Consider the following 24,689-nt stretch of genomic DNA (forward strand, 5'->3'; position numbering starts at 1 on the left):
TCTCTTTGCGCAGGTGGTAAGACTAGAATACTCAAGGCAGAACACTTTCCAAATATTTATGCACACAGTGTATGCTATGTGGATATTACTGTCAAGATGGACCTTGTTTGCTCAAGTCATTTGAGAGAGTTGTCTGCAGCTGCTTGAGGGACTTAAAAGGATGACGATGAGATTTATGGAACACTCCTTTAGCTGCGTATCACCCTGCCCTCTGTTTAGCTTATAGTCGACTTCAGCACCAAGGACAGCACAAATAGTGGCTCGAGTTTTTTTTAGTAGCTGTTTTGTGTAGCCTGTAACCTACTTGTTGCATTTTGTAGTCCTTAACCAGAGAGGAAAGTAAAAGTGGAGCACTGAAGCAAGGTCACGCTCACCCTTGAGTATGACCTCTATATTTGCTATATAGTTGCTGCACATTAATCAGATCCAGGGGCAGCTTCAATTCAGAAGAGATTTTTTTACAGTCTTAATTTGTGTGTGTGTGTGTGTGTGTGTCACTCAGCCTTTTAACCTCTTCTTTCCCCACAACTTTTCTTTTTTTACTGGGGAGATTTTCTTGTCAAAATATCTCCAATCCTGTGTAGACATGATATGGCGGGTTGGTTTTCTGGATTCTTTCAAGCTTATGACTTACTGAGACAAGTGGCATGACATGTTTTGGATGTCCTTTGGATTCCGCAGAGTCCGTGTGTACCTCTCCCACTGCAGCCGAGTATATCATGCACCCGTTTTACGCTTTCATGTCATACTGGGGACGACCCTCTGCCCCCCACCACTACCATCACCACCCCTTCCATCGTCTGTAAAATGATTTCACACGGTACAGCTGACACAGTCTCACTCTTCCCACTGTTCTTTCTACCCCGCCCCACCGGGCACGGCGGTAGCAGGTGCCGAAACGCCCCCAGAGAACCTCGCTGAAAACGCGGCCATGCCGAGCGGTGACACTCTGCAGCCTGACTACCGCCTGGTCTCATCCGTCTTTAGCGCTTCACAGAGCGGTCGGATGCCATGAGATTTCCCACAGGCCCTCACTGGCTCCATGCTGTGAGTAAAACCGTGGTCAAGAGGGGATAACCAACGGCGGATAATGACGTGATGATTCCGGTTGTAGAGCCAGCACAGGGGGGCTCCGGGCACCTTTAATGACCGGTGCTGGAGAGGAAATCACTGGACTTTATTGTCTGTGGAGCCGCGTAACACCGGACCGACAGCGGTGCAAATAAGAAGAAGGGAAGAAAAGAAAAGAAACGTCTCTCTAACAGGTTGCTGAGACATTCAGTCCGAAAAGGTAGGGCATCCCGGATTTACAGTCATCCGCGCGCCACTTAACAGCTGTGCGCATTAATTTATCTGCTTAATTGAGTAAAATGAGGCTAATCAGTGATGTAACAGCTGTTAAATTGACCTCCAGCCGCCAATTCGGTTTAAGCATTAGATGTGTTTATATCGTAAAAGTAAGGATTTTCAATTTTATTTCGCCTCCCAAAAAAAGAAAAAGAAAAATCCCCTCTACTGTAGTAGTAGTTTAGACGTTACTTGAAATGATGTGGACAGTAAGGTGAGTAAAATCGATTTTTATTTTTAGAGGGTTTAACATCTAGCTCACAGCTCTTTCTAGTAATTTTGCGCACAGTTGTCTGATTGCATTGGACTAGGATGGAAAAGATGTCAGAGGTTATTGTGGCGTGAATGACCAGAAAATGTGCTTTAATTTGCATGATTATGACAACTTCCATATGTTTTATGAGGTAATATGAGCACTGACAGGGGGCAAAATGTGTCAGTGATTGTGTGAGCGATTAATGATGTGAAAATTGATGGATGAGTGGATTTTTGATGGGAATGCAGACAGACCCATCCCCACTTTGAGACAAACTCGTTCATTTACTGTAGCCGCAGTGCTGACCACATCACTGCTGGGGCCCTGAGGCATCTCTTGAAATCATTGTTATAACTGATGTCAGGTCTTTTTTGGGGTCTTCCAGGGGGGATTTGCAGCACAGCAGAGAATGCTCTCCCCTAGATGCTGACTTCTAAAGGTAAGGGTGCTTTTGGTACAGCTATGTCTCTGGCACTGTTTGTTACAGGAAGCCAGCACTGTAAACCTTTGGCCACAAGTTTGTGCTGTGCCTGTGATCTCTATTCTGAACCTCTGGGCAAACTGTGCAAAGGAAAGTTGTGTTTCTGCTCTTGCTGTGGATCTTCAATCCGGATCTCAAGAGTGTACTTGGATTTCTGTATAACCTCCTTTTTTTGGCATACTCTGAAAGAAATTCATCCCCAGAACCCCTGAGATGCATTCAGTCATAAGTAATACAAAAAATAATTGACAATGAAGTAATTAGGACATGCGGTAAGCGCATCAAACGCAACAGGAGACCTGATTAAGTTCATGTGCCGTCAGTCATAAGGAAAAATGTGTATTTCTGAGACTCATTTTCTGAGTATTTCATAATGAAATCTAGCACACACACACACACCACCTTCCTCCCTCTGGCTGCCTTTGTTCCCTTCTGCACCCTTCTGATAGTGGGTGTTTCTGTCTTAGATGTGGATGTGTTCCTCTCCTCACACGCTGAGATGAGTGCTTTCAGAGGCAGACAAGGCAGAAAAGTCCCAGATTTTACTACCTGGCTAAATTGTCCTGTGATGGAAAAATATTGTTAAAGGAATGATACCTGAATAATTGAAGCCCCGGGGCTTTAAAATTGCAAGGACCTGCTGTGATTTGCGGCGCAAAGTTTAAGGCCACCTCAACAAAATATTCATATCATTATTTAAGAGTGGGTATATCATTCAGCCACTCAGGCACTGCCACCTTCTCCTCTTCCCTACTCTCCCCGTTTGATCCCTCCCTGCTTTCCTTCTCTCTTTCTTCCTTTCTCCATTTGTAAACTCATCTCTTTATTTATAAAAAAATTAACCACATGCTAACCCTTATCCATATCTTTTAGCTCTTATTAAATAAGAGCTTAAAAGGCATATATTGAAACTCTTGCATACCGCCTTTCTGACATAGTAGTAGCTTTAGTAGTTTTTCAATGATATGTATATAAGTTTTGAGCAGTTAGACATCCATTCATCCATCTTCTGATGCTGGATGCATCTCCGGCTCATCTGGAAGGACATCAAGGCGTTCCCAATCCAGTCGAGAGATATAATCTCTACATCATGTCCTGGGTTTGCCCCTGGGCTTCCTTCCAGTAACACATGCCCGAAACACCTCACTTGGGAGGGACCAAAGAAATGTCCTGGACAGATGCCCAAACCACCACATCTGGCTCCTTTTGATATTGAATAGTTGCAGCTCTTTGCTTTCAGGCTCAGCTCTTTGTTCACCACAAGAGAGTGACATAGTATTCATTCTTTCATGAAAAAGACCCCCTGATACTTAAACTCATCTAATTTGGGCAGTGCTACCCATGAACTAGCCTAACATTCAAGTCTGTCCTTTCAATGATACATAATTAATATTAATCTTTCACTAATCCACTCAAACAAGCAACCATAAATGGATAGGAGAAATTGACAGTAGTGGACAGATCGCGATAGTTGTGTAGTAACATTTCTAGGGAAGTGCACTTCAAGTTTTAGCATACGTTTTCAGAAGTGTGGTTATGACACTTATACAGTATAGATTTAACACAAAGTCCCTGTTAAGCAGTCCTGGTAATACTGGTATGCAGGTTTTGTTATCTTCAAAAATAACTAAGCCACATGCTTTACTCTCTCTCCTGTAGGTTGCCTTTTGTGCTCACGCGCACTCTGCCCCTCCCTGCACCTCGTTCTTCCTCTTAAAAGGGAGTTTTTCCTTCCCACTGTGGCCTACTGCTTGGCTACAGGGGGTTGTGTGATTGTTGGGCTTTCTATCTAATATTGCAGGGTCTTTACCTTACCACATAAAGCAATTGAAATAATGTATACAGTAAGATGCTGTTGTGATTTGGAACTATATAAATAGACTGAATTGAACTGAACAAATTCAATTTCCTCCTCATTTCCAGCCTTTGCTGCAAACCTAAGCTAATTTTCCTTTTAGCTTCAGATTGACTGAACAGATACGGGATCACTTTTCATCTAATGATCTGCTGTCATCCACTGCTTTACCGTATAGCAGAGAGTTTTCTAATTAAAGTTTCCTGTCATAGCTTCTCTAATTTCCACAGTTCACTCAGGCATCACATGGGAGAAGAACCTCCCAGCTTCACAACACTAATCATCACCACATCGTCCCACATGAAAGTTATGAGGGAAGCGGTGTTTTTACCTCTTCAGCATTCGATCAGGGGTGTTTTTGGTTGTGGGTGCGTGCGTGTTCATTTGCATGTAGCTGTATGCGAGGATCGTTTCATTTCCCGCAGAGAAAACGAATTAAAATATGACACCTCTCTCTTCTGCCTCTCATCTCGTGCTTTTCACTGTGTTAAGAGATGGCAAAACTGCTAAATATAGTTCTGCAAGTGGAGTGTGAAACCTCTTCACCTCTCTCAGCGTTTCTAACATTGCGGAGGTCGAAATGAGAGGATTTTGTGGTAGCTTGAACAAAGGTTTAATCATCTTTCTAATGAACTCTTTATGTGCATGTTGTATGTGAACGAAAAAGGGAGGGAGAGGAGAAAAAGCAGAACAAGAAGAAGAGTCACTTTTCTTATCTGTGCTACAGCAAGGCTAATGTGATTTTTAAGTAATACTAACAAATAAATTATATGCTAGAGACGAATATAACATCAGGGTAAATATGGTGTAATGCAGTATAACAGATTTAGTTTTTCTTAGCATGTGTATTTGTGTTAAAGTTGATGATTTACTGTCTTTGCATGCAAGAATTCCCGTTTTCTTGGTCTTTAATGGCTTTTCACAAGTAGAGAAGAAGAGGAGGCCGGTCAGAGACTATAGCAACTCAATGCCTTGTATTTTCTATGAGGAATTCAGACAGTTGAGTCAACTTGCTGGCTGTTTCCATACAGATGCGTTCGCTCGAAATATAAGAATAACTTCCCAAAGGATCAATAAAGTTGTGGTATTGTGGTTGAATTTTTCTTTCTGAGTTTTTTTTCTTTCAAAGTCAGCTATCTGGTAAAGATTTTTTTTTATTTATGCACACAGACGTTTTGAGACTCGGATGTTCAATAAAGTCATCTCTCTATGTTCTTTCAATCAATTAAGCAAATCGTCTACAAAAATGTCAGAGAATTTCCAGAAGATGGCAGAAATATCAGAAAACCACCAAGGACAAATTCTTGATGCCTAAGATCATTCATAATAAATGAAATCTAACAGTGTGTCCAATATAAAGCAAAAAGCATGACCTGATTTAAATTTTGTCCCATCGAGGTTTCTCCTTGTGCACCTCTGAACCCTTCCAGCACTGCTGCTATGTTTAGATCATTAATTGGAAGTCCTGTTTTTACCTGTTGTATGTGCCTATTTGCGGCAGCACTATGAACCTCAAATCAAACACAAACTTCTCTTTAAAACTCAGCCAACCTGTGAGCCAAGAATCATCACTGCTGATGAGAAGCAGGTGGTCGCCACAGTGAATTCTCTGCCTGTCCCTAGCATCCCCCACTGTCACACCAACCTACTCCGTGTCCTCCTTCACTTCTACACTTTGTGTCAGTCCCACCATCTCCAAACCATACCTCATAGCATGTCTCCATACTGTTTTGTAAACATTCCCTTTCGCTCTTGCTGCTATCCCAGTGTCACAAATCATCCCTGACACTCATCTCCACACACTCCACCGTGCTTGCACTCTCTTTTCCCCTCTCCGTTACACTTTTCGTTGGATGGCGGACCCCCAGATATTTAAGCTCATCAACCTTCTCTACATCTACTGCTTGCAGATTCAGTCTTACACCTGTCTCCCTCTCAATCACACACATAATCTTTCATGCTTCTTCCGACTTTCAGTCCTCTTCTCTCCAGTGCTTATCGTCACCTCCCCAGGTTCTCCTCCACCTGCTCTCTTCTCTCGGTACAAATTAATCGACAGTGAAAATAATAATGAGCTAAAGCCAAAATTGAATTTTTGCCCAACCCTGCTAGACGCTCAGTGTTTTGAGTCAAGAGTGACAATGTTGCTGACTGCTTAAGAGCCTCCCTGTCTCTCATTTGCACATATACTTTACATCATTTCTTAGCAACTCTCAAAATCCCTGCAAATCTCAGGGATTTACATTTCCTTCAGCGCTGCTTTTTGTACAGTGAGGAAGTGGATCCTTTCTTTCTGTGATTGAAGCGGACTTGACAGATACAGTCTGTATAACTAGAGTGTACAGGTCACCTGGGACTGGTACACATAATGACTTTATGTAGCTTCTGTGTTGTGGAAATCAGATGCCTGTTGGCTCCTCTGAGACAGCTTCATCCCCCTTTCTCAGTGTCACTTGTCCAAGTCAGCCACTGACAGGATTGTGGCAGATCCTTCTTTCAGAGCACAGTTAAATCTAAGGGTTTTATGTGGTATTATGAGTGTGTGTGCTTCCCAGCTAAATCAGACAGCTCTGAACCCACTGGGAGTCGTACATGAATTGTGTTGGATAAGATGACAGCATTAAAGTTGAGTCTTCCAACCTCTGTCACTTGGCATGTTTGTCTCTCCAGTCTACTGGAAACTCTCTAATCTGAGGCTTTACCTCAGCGCTCCCTCTCTAGCATAATTTGGTTGCGTGTTAGTCAAAGTGACTTATTTTTCTTTCTAGAAAGATTCCATTGCTGCGCCTTTGTTGATATATTTCAGAGAAGGTTATGAATTTTGCATGCATGTGCCACAGTAGTTGCACACAGGTCTTAAATTTAAGTCGATAGCCTGAGCCCGGAATGATGTATGGCATGTTGGAAAAAGTAGGATATTCTTCAAAGAGTAAATGAGAGACAAAGAGAATGAAGGAAAGATAAGATGCACAAAGAGGAGTAAGGAGACGTGAGATTGTGAGCTAGACGGGGAGGGGATGGAGAAATGGGGAGCAAAAGAGACTTCACATCGCTTTTAACGACATTATCGCGGTCCATGGTGTATATAATTTAGTACGATGACGCAATGGAAGATACTGCAGAAGTGAGCTCTCTGAGAGGGAGGCTCACATACTCATTTCAGGCCGCACACATACTGAAAGAGATCTAGTGCTTTATGTGATTGTACTATCCATTTAAAATAGAGATTCAAGTTTATTCATTGTTCAGGGAGAAGATTGAAGGGTCATTAACCTCATTAATGATACATCGGACAAATAAAGGGACAGAGCAGCAAAACCTCTCGCTGGCAGCTGACCAAGCCACCCAATTATGAACTATTCTTTTTATTTAACCTTCCTGCTGAGATCTACCAGATGTCAAAATATCAAATCCCAGAACAGTTAAATCTATTAATTAGTCAATGAAATGTAAATTAACTGCAAATTACTGCTTTAGAAAGCTCACAGCTTTCACAAACGTGCATTAATATAAAGGGAAGTTGGGTTTTTTGTTTGTTTGAATCCATTTAATTGCTATAATTAAATGCTGTTACTCCAGTGAGAAATATCTGGATGTTTTAGTTAATCAAGTTGAACGGTAGATAAATAGAGTCTTCTGGTGTTGTAATTACTATAATGGCAGTGCCTAAAATGAATATTTCTGCCCGAACGCAGCCATGCAAATTTGTCTAAATTAATGTCAAAATCATGAAATTTAAAAGCTGATATAAGAGGTCACTCTCTGAGCGGATTAATTTGGGTTATTCTGCGCCGTGGTTGTTTGTTTATTTAGTATTTTGATGTCACTGCCAGTAAAATGAAATTGAGACATACACACACACACGCACACACACGGGGTTCTTTATCGCTCGCACGCAGCTAATTTAGTGCTTTCTCTCAGACAGGCTTGTTTAGAAGCAGATCTTTTTGAGGCGAGACAGTAAATTTGCTGTGCGCTTTGGAGATAAATATACGTGCATCTGCATTGATTTATTTCTTTTCTTTTATTTCTTTACACTACTTTGGTTCTTTTGTGTCTCAGTGTCAATCAGATCTGTTTGCTTAAGGTTATTTACCTGCAAAGCAAAGAAAAGGGGAGAGGAATTGGGTTCATGTGACAGTATGCCCCGATAATATCCAGGAGATTTCATGGTGGCAGCTATCAGCGCAGCAGTGAGAGGTGATTTTGAAGCTGTCACAGTAAAAAAAGGACAAGCGACATATCACTTGAACGTATTATTATTATTATGCTGAAACTGTGCTGCACATACTTGTATGAAATGCCACACATATTATTAGTATGCAGAGAATGTGCTGCTGCATTCAGCAGATTAATTCAACCACACGTTGAGTGTTATTTTTCAATTCAAAACAGCTCCCAGTTGTTTTAAGTATTCTGGAGTGAGCGTGATTCATTCCTTTGTATGCCGATTTATGGGTTATATAGAAAGAACAGATTCTTTGTCATGAAACAGCGGCTGTAATACAAACCTACCAGCCACTTCATTAGGTACATGTGGCTTTACTCCTTTTTGCATTCAGAACTGACTTTAATTCTTCATGGCATAGATTCAACTGGATGCTGGAAACATTCTTCAGAGGCTTTGGTTATTTTTGACGTGATAGCATTATGCATTTCCTGCAGAAATATTGCTTGCACATTCGTGATATCAATCTTCCATTCCACCCCATCCCAAAGTTGCTCTATTGAACTGAAATCTGGTGACTGTGGCGGCCATTTGAGAGCAGTGAACTTACTGTCATTTTCAAGAAAGTAGTTTGAGATGATTTGAGCTTTGTGACATGGCGTGCTATCCTGCTGGAAGCAACCATCAGAGGATGGGTACACTGTGATCATACTAGGATGGACATAGTCAGGGACAACACTTGTGTATGGAGTGGTGTTTAAACAATGCTTGACTGGCACTAAGGGCCCCAAAGACTTCCAACCTTTTACATCACCAGCAGCAGCTGGAACTGTTGATACAAGGTGGGACAGAGTCGTGCTTTCATGTTGTTTATACCAAGTTCTCAACCTATTATTCTAATTACTTACAGAAATCAGCAGAGCAGGTAACATTTTCCAGTGTTTTATTGGCTAATTTTGGTGAGCCAATGTGAATTGTAGCCTTAGTTTCTTGTTCTTTAGATAGCAGGAGTGGCAGTGGGTGTGGTCTACTGCTGCTACAACAGAAGACCACGCACACTGCTTCAAGGATTTGATGTATTATCCATTCACAGATACTCATTTGCATACCTTTGTTGTTATAAATGTACTTTTCTAAGTTGCCTTCCTATCAACATGAAGCAGTCTGGCCATTCTCCTCTGAGCTCTGAAATCAGCTAAGCACTTCTTCAGACTTGAGCTGCAATGCATTGGGCTGCTCCCACGTGAGTGGCTGATTTGTATTAACAAGCAGCTTAAAATGTGGCCTGGGGGTGTATTTTATAAACTACTTTGAGACATTTTAGGCAACCACGTGTGTTATTTAATTTTTAAAAGCCACACATTATATAACTACACTGTATTTATGGGCTAAACACTTGCTTGGTTGAATATAAATTACATAATTACAGAATCATAGAAATTATCAGCGGCATAGCGCAACAGCTGCTATGTAGCGTTTCTCATGCCAAACATTTCCTCCTGACAGAAGCCTCTTTTTCTACCTGCAGGAGTTCCAAAGAGAGGTGATTTTGAGAGTAACAGTCCTCAGGCCTGCTATGGTTTCCTACCTTCTTACATTCTCCCGCTGTCTTCTTATGTGTGTGTTCGGCTGGTTTGTTGGAATTCAGACCTGACGGTGCCTTGAAAAGATTATTTTTGCTCTGAGCACTTAACCTCTGAAAATTAAAAAAACAAAAAACATTAGCCCGGAGGCTATAGCCTGCAGATGGGTTACAAATGAAAGAAATAGTTCAGTATTGCAGCTCAGCATTCCTCTCATGTTAGTTCACTGAGTGTTGAGCAGAAGCTGGGAGGGGATGAGCTCAGCATTAAGACAGCATGCAGTGCTAAACAGCTACCCTTCATGTGCCAATGTTTAAAAATACAACTACTCTCTTGTTTTATCCCTAAAAAGCAAATGTCAAAATTTGAATTTGTGATATCATATTTATGCACAGTACCCTGCAAAAATATGGTGATATTCAACTGCAGCTCAGCAAAAATATGACTAAAAAAATTTCACTATTTGAACCCAATAACGATGTAAGTAGACCTAGTTTGGGGTATGGACAGACTTCTGGCAAATACAGTTTGTAAAGAGTAAATAGTCTTATAAATGTTTCCTGTTCTCTGCACAAATACACCAGAGTTTGCCATTTGATTCAATCAGAAACAGAATCGTTTGAATCATATTTGCTCGAAGCAAAGCAGCTTTGCTTTTTTACATCATGAAAACCCAGAAGGACTTTTATTTTGGAAGAATGGCATTTGTGCATTTTTATCAGTTGTAATTGTATAATAATGGCATATAAATACACTAATCCAGCCTATTTTGGTTATTTTTTCAGGCATTAGAAACCTTTGCTGGACGTAAGTATGCTAAATATTCTGCAGAAGTTATTCTAACATTACTGAAATCCAAATGTAATTCTTGACGCATTTTCGCCTCTTTTCTGTCTTTGTTGATTCTGTGTGAAGGGTTTGATGGAGAACTGGTCGGATGTCAGCGGGAACTATTGTCATAACCGGAGGAATACTTGCCGGAGTGATACTGCTGTGCATTGTAGCAGTTCTCTGTTACTGTAGACTCCAGGTATTACTGTGCACGTTCATGTTTCTTGGTCTTTTAGGCAGTTTGCTGTTCACCCAAAAGCTCTTTTTACATTACTGATGTTTACTGGCTTGACAAACTCAACTAACTAATCTAGTTTGTGACCGTGTGCAATGAACTTGCAGTCTTATTGTCTTTGAAATACTTGCTTCAAAGATGGGCACCACTCACACTCAGCTAGCATCTTAAAAGCCAGTGAAAAAATGGCAAATTGACACAGTCTGCTATTAGTCTGCAGTTAAGTAGGGTCAAGTTGGCAGTTACTTGGTATCTGTTTGACATAATACTGTGATAAATTAGTGCAAATCTTTTGCCATCTAGATGCACAGTAATTCACACTAATTGGAAATTCGCATTAACTTACAATCAGAGTCCAGACTGAACTTCTCAGGCTAGAAACAGAAAGGTTTCCACAGATAGTGTTGTAGTTGCTCCAGGATTTTAATTTACTAGCAAAATATCATAGACGCTAGCCACTTGCTTTTATTAATAAATATAACCACAAGGCAGAGCTGGTTGCCAAACAAACAAGTTTGTAACCAGCTGGGTGAAGTCCCCTTATCCAAAGAGACCCATTGCAGACTAGTTGCACTTGTTGCCACATATTGATTTAGCTGATTGCAATCTGTGTGCGTTTAAAAATTAAGACTCGGGTTCCAGTGACGTACATAAAATTAATTTCAATGCAATTTTATTCACATAGTGCCAATTTAAAGCAACAGTCAGTCAGTAAGGTAAAGACAGGCAATTATACAGTAAAAAAAACAAGAAATTTAAATCACCAGACAACCAACCAAGTTGGCAGACTTCAAAAAGTAGTAACAGGAATGAGTACTCAGCTGTCTGACCGTCCAGGACACTGTCCATGTCCACAACAGAGTATAATCTAGGCTTCAGTCAGATTGCAATAGTTAAAATAGAAACAATCCAACAAACAAGCAAAAGTGGTTGCTGTGAGATTGAGGTTGTCGAACTCTCAACCTGGAGGCGACCTACTTCCAATCGTTCCCTAAATTTGCCAACAATTCACTTCAGTCACCGGGCAACTCAAGGATGTTGCAGTCCTATTTTTAATCTAGTGAGACTGAGCCATAACCCAGTCTAATTGTCTGCCACCTTAACATGGTTTTCCACATTCTGTCTCATTTATGTAACATAGCACTCTAGTACCAAGTTACAGCTGGATCTGGTTACAATAAAAGCAGATGTGGTGGCCAGAGCAGTCAGTGGTTCAACATTTGCACAAAGCACAGTGCAGACTGCCCTTCCAAAGCCTAGTGACAGCTGTCTGAGTACACTGTCAGTCTTTTCACCTACCTCTGAAAAAAAACTACTTCTAAGTATTCCCACCATGTTAAACTGAATTTTGTTTGTCACTGTTCATATTTTGATTTTGATATCACAACTTTATTTTGCTGTGATAAAGCAATCAGAATCACAGAATGTTTAAGAAGACATCCAAACCCTTGTTCTTCTTGCTCACACCCTGGTGCCTGCTTTGTCATCCTCCTGCAGTATTACTGCTGTAAGAAAAATGATTCTGAGGTGGACGTGGCTTCCATGGCAGGACCGGATCCTCTCTCTCACTTTCCATGCAACGCCTGCAACGCCCTCGCCATGGACGGCACTGCCATCACCCCCGTCTCTCTGGATCAGCTGGATTCGGGTTCTCACCACTGCCCCAGCTGCTCACCGTACACCCTGCGCTCGGGACTCACAGACGACATGCGTAACGGAGGGGAGCGTCTCGGCTTCCATACTTACTACGAGAACCCGTGTGTATCTCTTCCCCTGTCGGTTCACCCTCAGAGCTCCTCCCCTCTGAGCTACTGCAGTCCCTCGGACACGTTTCCTCCCCCGCCGCGCTCCTACAGCACTGACGTCTGACCTTTGCTTCACTGTACAGGCACACACACACACCTACAGTGTCTAGCACATGCCCTTTTGTTTGAGACTAACTTCAGGTAATTGATTAGAGGACAGCACAATTATACACACACATGCCCATATTACTGTACATGTTCACATAATTTGAAGGGAAGTGACCCATAAACTAAGCCTACTGATAGAGCCCCATGGTGGGCGACAAATCTGGGCATGATCTGCAGCAGGGAAATATTACATAAAATTGGCCACATTACTCTTTAAAAAACTCGTATTTTAATCTTAGTACGACTTGTACTTAAACAAAAGCTATAAAATGTATAAGTACCATTACAGTTAGCATCTCATTGAGCCCGGTCACACATGATAGTGTTTTTAGTAAATGGCTCAAAGGTTGGAGCTAGTCTACACTCTATAAATGCATCCGGGGCAATGAAGTCATTCGGGTTACATATGATCAGGGACACATAACAAAGCTTTTAGTACAGAGTAAGCTCAGACAGTCCCCAGGCAGAAAAACAGGCGAGGTTTTGGGGCGTTAAAGTCATTTAGTCATTAAAAAAATTGTGACATATAGAATTTGTTTTTTAATTTCTGTGAAGTTTTGTGAATGTAATTATGTAATTTATTGAGAAAAAATGCATTCAGTTAGACAAGAAAAGGCTTAGTACTAAATTACAAACATGTTTTATTAAACTCAGTGGAAAAACAAATTCTGCAATTATAAGTCATTCGGCAGTTATTTATGACTCAGGGCCTCAGTTGCATTACATTAGAAGAATACAGAGTTTATGATCTCACGTTCAGCTCATTCTCTGGCAAATGCATCCTGGATGCAGGGATCTAGTAAAAACCACCATTTTTCCGGCAGCAGACAAATGTCAGCCTAATCTGAAGAATGACAAAGTTACATAAACACACCTAGATATAGTGCTGCATTTATCATTCACCCTCAATGTGATTAAGATTAACCACATAAATACCTTTCTGTTAGGTGTGAGCACTCTGAATTTATTTTTAGCAGCATTTTCCACTCAATAAATCAAAAGTGACTGCTGATGACGAGGAGACAGAGCTGAGACACATGAAGAAGGCATGCACAACCCCATATTTGAGCATCACTTCAGTTATTCTTATTCTTTTCTCCAGTTTCTCCCTTTTTCCCTGTGTCACAAAGGGTTAATGGTAGTGTGAACCTCTTACCACTGCAGCTTACACTACATGAGGGCTAACAGCTATATAACTAATGGAGCTTAACTGTTTTTATCCAGAAGAAAGACCTGACGAGCGAAGAAGGAACTACAACTTTTTAAGCCTTTTTTTGTTCTTCTTGCAGATTACCAGAAAGTCTGTGAGAAAAGTGTCAGTTTAGTCGGTTTCTGTTTTCACTTCTGACATGAAATTGCCATGAAACTGAAGAGAGTTTGTTCCGCAGTGTTTTCCATAGAAGCTGATGTATTTACCTTTTCTGTGCTTACAGATTGTGACGTGTGAAAGCAGATTTTTAGACGTGCGATAAGCAGAAAAGAGAGATGCTGTACCATATTTAATGATCTTAAAGCTTAGGTTTTATATCTATATATGAGCCATCATATCTGCTACAGTACAGTAATAAGATGCAGTGTTATTGCAGTATATGCCTGAATCTATATATTTTTTAAGGAGTATTGTCATTTTTTTGTGAGGGATGTTCGGGTTTAGATGTATTTCAGTACTTTTCTCTTCAGTTTTGGTTTCTTTCTGTGTTCCTGTGCACTCCTGACAGCTGCAGAGGAACACAACTGTGGAAATGGCAACTCAGTTTAAACATAAATTGTGCTAGAGGTGTGAAAAACACAGGAAAATGTGTGAAACAGTGATGTTGAGTATTATTGAACATAGGCTATTATTTAAGATCTAAACTATATTTATTCACTCTAATGTCACATTGTTTTCACTGAGCTGTAAGCTTTATTATATTTCCTTATTTTCTTGATCTTACAGTCTCTCGTTCAGACGCACGTCCTAAATTTTATGCAGTACTGTGGAAAAGTCTTGAGCCACATGTCATTTCTTTATAGGGAAATAGGAAATGGGTGCAGGGATGCCATGAAACATACACCAACATACACAGAAATACAGTTTATAAGGCAAAGAAAAAAGTTTGTAAAATTCTAGCAAGCCCAAAAGTGAATTTTTGGGTATGACCATTTTTACTCTTCAACACACCCTGAATGCTCTTAGTCAGCTTTCTTGTAATTTCTTTGAGAAGTCTTCAGGAATAGTTCTCCAGGCTTCTTGAAGAACATTCAAAGCTCTTCTTTGGATGTTGGCTGTTTTTTTTTATTTCATTCTCTGTAGGTATGATCCGTTATAGTAATAGCAGTAAGTCCAGGCTCTCAGTAGTCCAACCCATGACTGATGACCATAGAGTACTTTTCAGCGTTCATAATTCCATCAACTTTAACAAAATCCCCAACACTGTTCACTGAAATACAGCCCGAAACCATGACAGAGCCTTGCTGTGTTTTACAGATCGCTGTAGAAACTCCTGATGACCTGTTTCTGCTGATTTTCAGTCCAGTTCTTGTGTAATTTAGCATATCTCACCCTTTTCTGCCTGTTTGCCTTCCTTTAAAATGACTGTTCATCTGCTATTGAACTACTACTTCTTCTTTTTGTCCTCTGCTTGTCCTCTTTCCTCTCATTTCTCAAAGACACACTGCACATCATGCTGAGGTATGTAGTTTTCAGGAAGTAGCCCTTTGGTAATCACCTTGTTTGTGCACAAATAGTATTTTAAGCCAATCAAACTACCTTTGGCATTTTTTGTAGTTTCAATAAAATACATGAGAAAATAAATTTTTATGTTTTTGCAGCAGACTTCTAATAACAAAGTGCCTAAAGCTACAATTTAATAATTGGTTCTTTGCTAATTTGTCTGGTGCGTATAGACATGACACTGGTTCATTACTTGGGTTAGGTGCCTTTTTTATGCTTGTTTAATTCATAGGTCAGTGTTAAAAAACATTCCTCTGAAAATGATCCGGCGCAGAGAGTGGACTATTGCTCAAAACTGGTTTAAAAATACCAACAAGTCTGCCTCCTTAGAAGCTAAATCCAGATAATGGAGTGCTGACTTAAGACTTTTGCACAGTATTGTATGTAAACTGCTTTATTTTTATTTTTAAATGTCTTTGTCAGTTTAGATGTTCACTGAACACTGGCGTTCACTGCCACCTACCCAACAAATATCCCCTTAGTCTGATGACAGTGGCTCAGTGTTTGTGCTCACAGGTTTGTTGCACCATAATGAACACAACTGTTGTGTCAGAACTTAACTTTTATTTTCAGGTTACTGTTTCTGTATTTTTAAAAAAAACACATTCTGCTATGACCTGAGGAAAATCCACAATGTTTCACATAATGTTCCTTTTTTTTCAGGAGGAATAAATATGTAGATATCTGCATATTGTGATGGTCTGTCTTTTTCACACAGTGACTCAGACAGTAGATACACAGGATTATGAAATCGGTTTCTGTTCATAGAAGAAGAAAAAAAACAGAAAAGAAAAGAAAACCACAGACGTACACGTCAAGAGTCTGGACACAGCTTCTCATTTTATGGTTTTTCTTTATTTTTATGATTATTTATATTGTAGATTCTGACTGAAGGCATCAAAACTATGAATGAACACATATGAAATTATGTAGTAAACAAAAAAAAAGTGAAATAACTCAAAATATGTTTTACATTTTAGATTCTTCAAAGTAGCCACCCTTTGCCTTGATTACTGCTTTGCACACTCTTGGCCTTCTCTCAATGAGCTTCATGATGTAGTCAGCTGCAATGGTTTTCACGTCACAGGTGTGCCTTGTCAGGGTTTGTTTGTGGCATTTCTTGCCTTTAAATGGGGTTGGGACCACATTGTGCAGGAATCAGGTTGGTACACAGCTGACAGGCTTATTTGACAACTGTTAGAATTCATATTAAGGCAAGAACCAATCAGCTACGTAAAGAGAAACGATAATCCACCATTACTTTAAGAACTGAAGGTTAGTCTGGAAACTTTGAAAGTCGCAAAATCCATTAATCACTAGGATGAAACTGGCTCTGACTGTGCAAATCAGGCCTTTATGGTCAAATAGCTGCTAAGAAAACACGACTAAGGAAAAGCAACAAACAGGAGAAATTTGTTTGGGCCAAGAAACATAAGGAATGGACATTACACCAGTGGAAATCCAAGCTTTGTTCTGATGAGTCCAAATTTGAGCTCTTTGGTTCTACCTGCTGTGTCTTTTTGCGATGCAGAAAAGGTGAACGAATGGTCTCTACATGCATGGTTCCCACCGTGAGGAGGTGTGATGGTGTGGGGGAGCTTTGCTGGTGACACTGTTGGGCATTTATTCAAAACTGATGGCACACTGAACCAGCATGACTACCGCAAAATCCTGCCATCCCATCCGGTTTGTGTTTAGTTGGACCATCTTTTATTTTTTCAACAGGACAGTGACTCCAAACACACCTACGGGCTGTGTAAGGGCTATTTGACCAAGAAGGAGAGTGATGGAGTGCCTGGCCTCCACAGTCACCTGACCTAAACCCAATCAAGGTGGTTTGAGATGAGACGGCAAAAGGGCCAACAAGTGCTCAGCATCTCTGGGAACTCCTTCAAGACAAAACCACTTCAGTGACTACCCGATGAAGCTCATCGAGAGAATGCCAAGAGTGTGCAAAGCAGTAATCAAAGCAAAGGGTGGCTACTTTGAAGAATCGAAAATATACAAAATGTTTTGAGTTATTTCTTTTCTTTTTTTTTTCTTTTTTTTTTTGTGTCCCGTTTGGATCTTTAGCCATCAGAATTGTTGTCTTAAGGCCAAGAAAGATGCCAAGCGGATTTATTTTACCAAGTGGATCATCATGGCCTTGCCATATTGGTCCTTTTGATTGACCTTTATTATAATTATTAATTTATTTTATTTTCGGTTGCTACAAACGGGACAGACATGACTGGGGGATAGGACAGGGAGAAAGAATGAAAGAAAGAGTGGGAGAGAAAGAAAACCAAAGGGGAGAAGAGACGGTGAGAAGGGGGGGAAGAAAGGAAAAAACAAACAAACAAACAAAACACCTGGATCACCTGTATGGAGAAAAAAAACACAGAAGAGAAAGCAAACAACAAAGAGCAACATAATAAAAAAAACAGCACCATCACAATAAACTAGCTAGCAGTAGATAACAGTAGATACTAAATAATAAACGATATTGTGCAGCACGCAAGATAGACAGCGCACAATGTGCTTTAAGGCAGCAGCCAAGAAAGGTGTAGTCCGCGTCTGTGAACACCCGTGTGTACACCTGTGTGCATACCTGTGTGGATCAGCATGCTTGTATTCCAAAGGTTTCTCCATGTAACGATCTGCTAGGGAGTGTGGGGAGCCATAGCCCCGTCCACCAGGGTATGAAGCAGGTATGGAGGAGATCCAGGCCCCAGATATCCAGAGGCCCCAGAGTACAAGGACCCGAGGAGGTTTTGAGTTATTTCACACTGTTTTGTGTACTGCATAATTCCATATGTGTTCATTCATAGTTTTGATGTCTTCAGTGAGAATCTACAAGGTAAATAGTCATGAAAATGAAGAAAAAACAGAAAGTCCAAACTTACTGGTAGTGTACATTAGAGCAGGAAATGCTGATTGAAAAAAAGCCACAGAGGGGGAAACAAAAAAACGTAACTAAACATATGCAGTAGATATTGGCGTATATTTACATGGTTTTTTGGTCTGTCTTTTCCACACGGTGACTCAGACAGTAGATACAAGATGTTGAAATCAGTTTCTGGTCACAGAAGAGGAAAAAAAACAGAAAACCACAGACGTACATTAGAGCGGGAATTGTTTTTTTTTTTTTCTTTAAAGCCACAAAGGGGAAACAAATAAAAATTACAAAATTCAGATAAAGAAAGGTAGTGAAACACTGAAGTTTAAAGAAAGGGAAGTGAAACCTTAAAAAAGAAACCGGTCTGTCATCAAGAAAGAGAAGATAAAAACTGAGAGGTTTATAATGCAAGTTAGGAATTAAGAGAAACCATGCATCATTACATGAAAGTGACACCGAGACCATGGGGAAAAAGAGGGCGTCGAATGCAGAATCATCTTTGTTATTCTTTGGTATTTGAGTGCTTTACCTGCTTGACCCGTTTCATACCCTGTCAGGCTGCTTCGCCCATGACAATAATAGAGCGACAGGTCTCTGTGACGCCAACACCTGCGGATGACAGATCGCAAATACGACATCATTTACTCTTTAAATACATAAGCAGGGTCTGGCAGCTTCACACAGCACCTCTACCTGGCAAAGAAAAGTGTAAAGGGGGAGAAAAAAGTAGAAGAAAAGATGACTGGAGTGAATTTTTAAAGAGGTCTGAAAGCCTAAAGTGTAAGAGAAAAACAATTTATAGCGTGAGCTTATTTTCACCAGATAAATTAGAGTGAACTAGCTTGTTTGAAAAGTTCAGCTCCAACAACATGTGTTTCTTTTTTTGTTCTTCTATATATGTATACGTGTGTGTGAGAGAGAGCATGGACACGTGAGTTGCTAAGAAAGCTGAGCTCTGCTGTGGGTGTGTGTAAGGTTGTCTTGTTGTCACACTCCCTCTCAGGTTGGTTGTAAACCCTGTTGAACCTGTTACCGCCCGAATACCTATAACACTGTTTTTCCTGAAACAGTAGGCAGTTCTGACTGACTTCTAACGAGGATTTAAGCAGAGATACATTTTACCTTTGGCGTATTATTCTGTTGCTCACCTTTGGACTATAAACAGACTTTCCTTATCCTCGGATGACATGGACTTTAACCTGATATTTCCTGTTTATGCTCAAATACTGGACTTGCAACCATCATCACTGCAACGAAAAAGAAGGTGACTGCATCGCTATGAACCCGCTTCTTTAATTCACTTAAGAGACAGATTGTCCTTCAGGCCTGACGGGATCCCCATTACTTCTCGTGGGTCTGTTTAAAATTGGAGCCTCGACGTGCAAAAGCTCTGACTGTTTACATCTGATTGAGCGGAGGCAGCTCTCGTAGCTGCATATTTGGACAAGATGATGGAAGAGGTGTCCATGGTCAATGCTTACGATGCCCATGCAATCGAGCAGATGAGCGAGGAGGAGATTTTTGCCTGTCTAGAGTCTGAAACAGGACCTAAATTCATAGTAAGTTTCTTTTTCTTTCAGTTTGTGCACTTAGTGACAACAGCTGAGCTATTTTTCTTCATAATTCAGCAGTGAAGTAGTAGAACATGAGTCTACATTTACTCAAGTACTGTCCTTAAGCAGATTTGTACTGCCTGTGTGTATTTCAATTTTTAGATGTCTACATTTTAGAAGAAATATTACACATTTGGCTGATCTATCCAACAAGGCACTACTTTTATCCTCTACAGCAACAAAATTCTTCTTACTTGTTAATGCATATTAACAACCTATTAATATAAATGATTATGTCAGTAGATTGTAACACTCACACACTCATTTCAAGTTGCAGATTATCCTTATTTGAATGTTGATTAGGAGCAAAGCATTAAATGGGTGTAGTGCTGCTCTTAGCTTGCCTCTACGGGCCTGTTTGGGTTTGATCTTTACAATATTTCTACATCTATTACACGAGCAACTGGCTAAACGGTAGCTGCAAGTACAATCACAACACATAAAACATTCCTTTGGATGTTTTATGGATGGATTTTAATTTCAGAAAAATTTCTGGTTGTTCATTTTAGATATCTGAGATATGGAAATTGCCATTTCAGACTTCCTTCTACTATTATTCCCTCAGGCATTCTAATTTGATCATTTCCCCATGTGCTTATTTTATCTTATCTTGGTGCTATCTCCTTCTGGATCTCTTTCTTGGGCTCGTTCTTGATTTGTCATGCTCATCCCTCATCCGGCACAATATCTGTGTGGAGGAGATGGCTTTCTTCAGCTCAGTCAAATATGACAGTTTTTCTGTGTTGTTATATTTAGTGCATTTTGACTCTCTGCCATTAGGTACCAACAAAGAAAGCTAAACTGAAGGAGTGCCGGCTTCAAATAATGGATGACGAGGAAGACACTTTGGACAAATATGTGGTGGGGGATCTTTGTCTCTAAAGTCAATCCTAACATTCTTCTTTTGCTGTGATAAGTGCTCGGATCAGGACATGTTCAAGTTATTTTCTTATTCTTTATCTAAAATGTCTTTTTTTTAAATGCTGAGACTTTGATAGATTGTTTCTGTGGTTTGCAGAAGGAAAACCGTCAGCTTCAGCAGGCCAGCCTTCGTCTGGAGCAGGAAAATGACAATCTGGCCCACAAATTGATCACCAGCAAGGTGGCCCTGAGGAACACTCTAGACAAGGTACAATTAATTACTTCCCTTTTCAAAAGGGTAGCGAAACCCCACAGGAAATGAATAAAGTATAACCGTAATAGAATAATATATTTGGCGTTCATTTTACATTTCATTAGAATAGCACAGTGATTTTGTCTTATTGTATTATTGTTAACTTCTGGTATTGTGCGTGGCCCTGCAGTTATATGCAACATCGATATAAAAGTTTCATTCACGATGAAAGCGTAATATCCTGCGCTGACTGCTGCGATTGTCTCTTTGCAGGCGGAGGACAGAGTGGACGAACTAACCAAAGACCTTATGGAAACTAGACAGCAACTGCAGATCACAGAAGAGGAGAAAAGAGGGAAAGAGGAGGAAGCTGCCATGGTGAGATTTAAGTTATTCATGCTTCCTCATAATCATTAGAGATTTTGATATTTAACTGCAGGCATAACTGAGCGAAGGAATGTTATCTTTCATTATAGCTGAAGGAAGTGTTTCGGAGAGAAATAGAAAAGGCCGAGCAGAAACTCAAAAGGTCGTCTGGTATCATTGCAGACTACAAACAGGTACAGAGAGTTTCTAAAGTCACTACATTTCTTCTGCTGATGTTTTGCTTAATTATGTTAAAGTCGTGATCTTTGGCTCAGATCTGTTCTCAGCTGACAAACCGCCTTGAAAGCCAGCAAGCCGCCCACAGAGAGGAGATGGATTCACTTAAGGTGAGGGTAGCACTCTTCCTTTGGAGCTTGGCTGTCATCTCTTCTTCTTTTATCTCACCTCTTGCCTCCGCCGTGCTTCATCTCAAATCCTGTTGTTGTATAAAATTATTTCAACCTTTCTATTAACTCATCAGTTACGCAGATTATCTATTGCATATGTCACGTTTGAGAGGAAAAAATCTGTATCATTTAATTTTTGCTACACTTTTTTTTTTTTTTTCACATTACAGAGTGCAATAAAAGCTTGCTCCCGCTGTCAACACATCATGAATTCAGATGAAACGTCCGATATAGGTCGGGACTCAGAAACGGCTGCGCAGACGGAAGATCAGAAAGTGACTGAACAGGGCGTGGAGGAGAAGGATGAAGATCCCACGCTGGAGGAGCAGAGGAGGAGGGAGCAGGAAAAGGAGCTCCTCAGGGCTCAGATTGGGGAATTGGAAAAGGAGCTGGTCCAGACCAAACTCCAGATGGTGGAGGCCACGTGCAAAATCCAGGTAAGACCAGTGAATCAGGCCGGACTGGACCATTCATAGATACATATCTTGATTAAATCTCTGACCTTCACAAATATCTACAAGCATGTAACCAAAACATGCACAAATTGTCAGTGTTTTGCAGATAAGAGGATATCTGGATATATGTCAGCCAATAAATGGCAACAAAATGCAGCAAAGAAATGTTTTTGTCATAACATGGGTTAGTAGTAGTTTTACACTATAAAATATCTCTCTCAGTTTGCTTCTTGGTCACAGTTAAGAAAAATCAAGGAAGATCTGGATAAATATTGGTTGCCACCCATCCAGTTGTCCATCCATTTATTTTCTTCCGCTTATCCAGAATTGGGGTGAGGTGCTAGCGGGCTAAATAGGGTTTTTCTTTCCCCAGTCCCATTTCCTGCTTGGGGATACTGAGCTAGTTACAAATATGATGAGATTTATAATCCTTCCACCATGTTCTGGGTTGGCTCTGGGGTGTCTCCCTGGATAGATGGATAGAGGTGGCCGGAAAACCTGATGGGAAAGTGCCCAGAAGGCATCCTGATTAGCTGCTCAAACGACCTCAACTGGTTTTTTGAGGGTGGGGAGAGATCAGTGGCATTCAATAAAATAAAATAAAAAAGATTATTTTATTTTAAAGTGGTCATTAGCATGACTGTGCGCTCTGCTAGTCTAGTGCTGCATCAAATCTGGCTTTTTATAGGGAATATGTTGACACCTGACCTCTAATAAAGCTGCTATGAAGCATTTTTTACTAAGCATAAGCCCCTGAAGACAGACAACAGGACCAGGTTCTGAGATATTGTTGCTGTTCCAGTAAAACAGGTTTGACAACACTGGAAACTGAAAGTTACAAAGGAACATTTTCAGGAAGAAGTAGCAGAAAACAGAGACTTCAAAAGCTGACAGGAATTACCCTGGATCATTTTTGAAGTCTTTTGCTTCATAAATAACACAGAAATAACATAATGGGATAATCCTGAAGAATGCTTCAAGATTCATTACTTATTACTTTATTACTTTTAAGTATTAAAGTACTCTAATTACATATCTGGCATGCTTAAAATAGGCATATAAATAAATTGCATTACTTCTACAATACATTATCATAATTCTACCATATTTAATACGTGTGTTTTTGTGAGCTTTTGAGACTTCTAAATCATCTGTGCAACTTTTTTTCCTGAAAAATGTAACTAAATTGTGCAAAAAAAAATGCTTAATGTAGCAAATATGATGCAAATTCAAACTCGCATGTACAAACTTTGGTCAGAAGGTTCGGTAAACACTGCAGTTCCAAAAAAATTGAATTTTCTGACAATTGTTTCATGGTTCAGGATTTACAGGGTTGAAGTAATTCATAATGGTGTCCGGTTAGTGAATTATTTAAAACTAATCATTACAGTTAAATTCAGGTATAACTCTGACCCATAATAGATTAAAAACTTGAGTGTTAATTTGCCAATTATCATATGAATTGGCATTGTTATTTAAAACTATTAAAAGTATTTTGATAATGTAAATAAAAAAAACATAAGTGCATATTTAGTAAAAACATAGTCAAATTAATTGCACAATGCAGTATTTGCAGTCATACATCTGTGTATCCTCATGCAGGAGCTGGAGCACCAGAAGGGAATCCTGACCAGTGATCTGCAGGAAGCAAAGAACAGCTGGATCAGCAAGGCCTTCACCTCGCTGCGGACCTCCAGCGAGGGGCTTCACAGTCTTAACATACACAAAGACGGTACTCACACAATGGGTTGGAACGTCCACAGTGCCTCCCTCTCTGGATGGAGCCCCAAGAAGCTATTGTGGCCTCACAGAGTCAATCGAGAAAATGTCTGAGAGCTTGGACTGTGAATGCGCAGATGACATAAAACTGGACACTAGAGGGGGGTTATACCTCTGCTGAAGTATGACTTTATTGCCTGAGTGATAACCAAAGACTGTATATACAGAATGATTTAAACCTGTACCTGCTGATTCCTAATTTGTGCACTAGATGGCAGTCAACACACCATGAGCTGAGGAGAGTACCAGAGAGCACTGACAGTTGATATGAAGTAGGGACTTTCTTGGCTTTGCTGATTTTGTCTTTACTGATAAGTTTCTTTGCATATTTGTAAATCTACGTGCTGTGTGAGTCTCCTGGAGACCAGTATTTTCGTTTGTGCCATAAATGCACCATTAAAGAAGTAACCACTTCAAAAAAAATTCTCTTTCATGACGTAAGGAAACCTTAATAAGCATGCAGTAATTCATAACTGTTCAGTTCTTATAAGGAATTTCCTGTGCTGTGACTTCTCTTCCTCTTTCGCAATGACCTCTTTGGCTTTTATACCGCGATCAGCTGCGAGGCGCTCAAATACACAGGGGAGGCGAGACTGTGAAGCAACTTGTTATTGCTGTACTTTGACACAAAGACAGGTGTAGATCTGCAAGGAAAAGGGCAAAGGACAAGGGAATAACAGAAGAGAGTAGTATTT

The 24,689-nt window shown here is 40.3% G+C and overlaps 2 protein-coding genes across 3 annotated transcripts; both read left to right on the forward strand.

Moving 5' to 3' along the window:
• The first annotated feature begins 676 nt into the window (after positions 1-676).
• On the forward strand, positions 677-16,071 carry LOC146365881 (protein FAM163A-like). Of its 2 annotated transcripts, none has more exons than XM_084915137.1 (5): positions 677-1,291; positions 1,989-2,042; positions 10,476-10,497; positions 10,606-10,720; positions 12,254-16,071. In XM_084915137.1, the coding sequence occupies exons 4-5, from the start codon at positions 10,628-10,630 to the stop codon at positions 12,623-12,625; spliced, it is 465 nt and encodes a 154-aa protein (XP_084771263.1). In that variant the 5' UTR covers positions 677-1,291; positions 1,989-2,042; positions 10,476-10,497; positions 10,606-10,627; the 3' UTR covers positions 12,626-16,071. The 2 variants fall into 2 exon arrangements, with proteins under 2 accessions (XP_084771263.1, XP_084771264.1); XM_084915138.1 differs by lacking the exon at positions 677-1,291 and adding an exon at positions 1,361-1,561.
• A 1,291-nt stretch (positions 16,072-17,362) lies between these two features.
• On the forward strand, positions 17,363-24,048 carry LOC146365882 (rab GTPase-activating protein 1-like). Its single transcript, XM_084915341.1, has 8 exons — positions 17,363-19,819; positions 20,654-20,734; positions 20,892-21,002; positions 21,261-21,365; positions 21,464-21,547; positions 21,629-21,700; positions 21,931-22,197; positions 23,818-24,048. The coding sequence occupies exons 1-8, from the start codon at positions 19,709-19,711 to the stop codon at positions 24,046-24,048; spliced, it is 1,062 nt and encodes a 353-aa protein (XP_084771467.1). The 5' UTR covers positions 17,363-19,708.
• Positions 24,049-24,689: the final 641 nt, after the last annotated feature.

This window comes from Perissodus microlepis, chromosome 19, assembly GCF_051167445.1.
Source record: "Perissodus microlepis isolate ML-2025 ecotype Zambia chromosome 19, ASM5116744v1, whole genome shotgun sequence".
Taxonomy (NCBI): Eukaryota; Metazoa; Chordata; class Actinopteri; order Cichliformes; family Cichlidae; genus Perissodus; species Perissodus microlepis.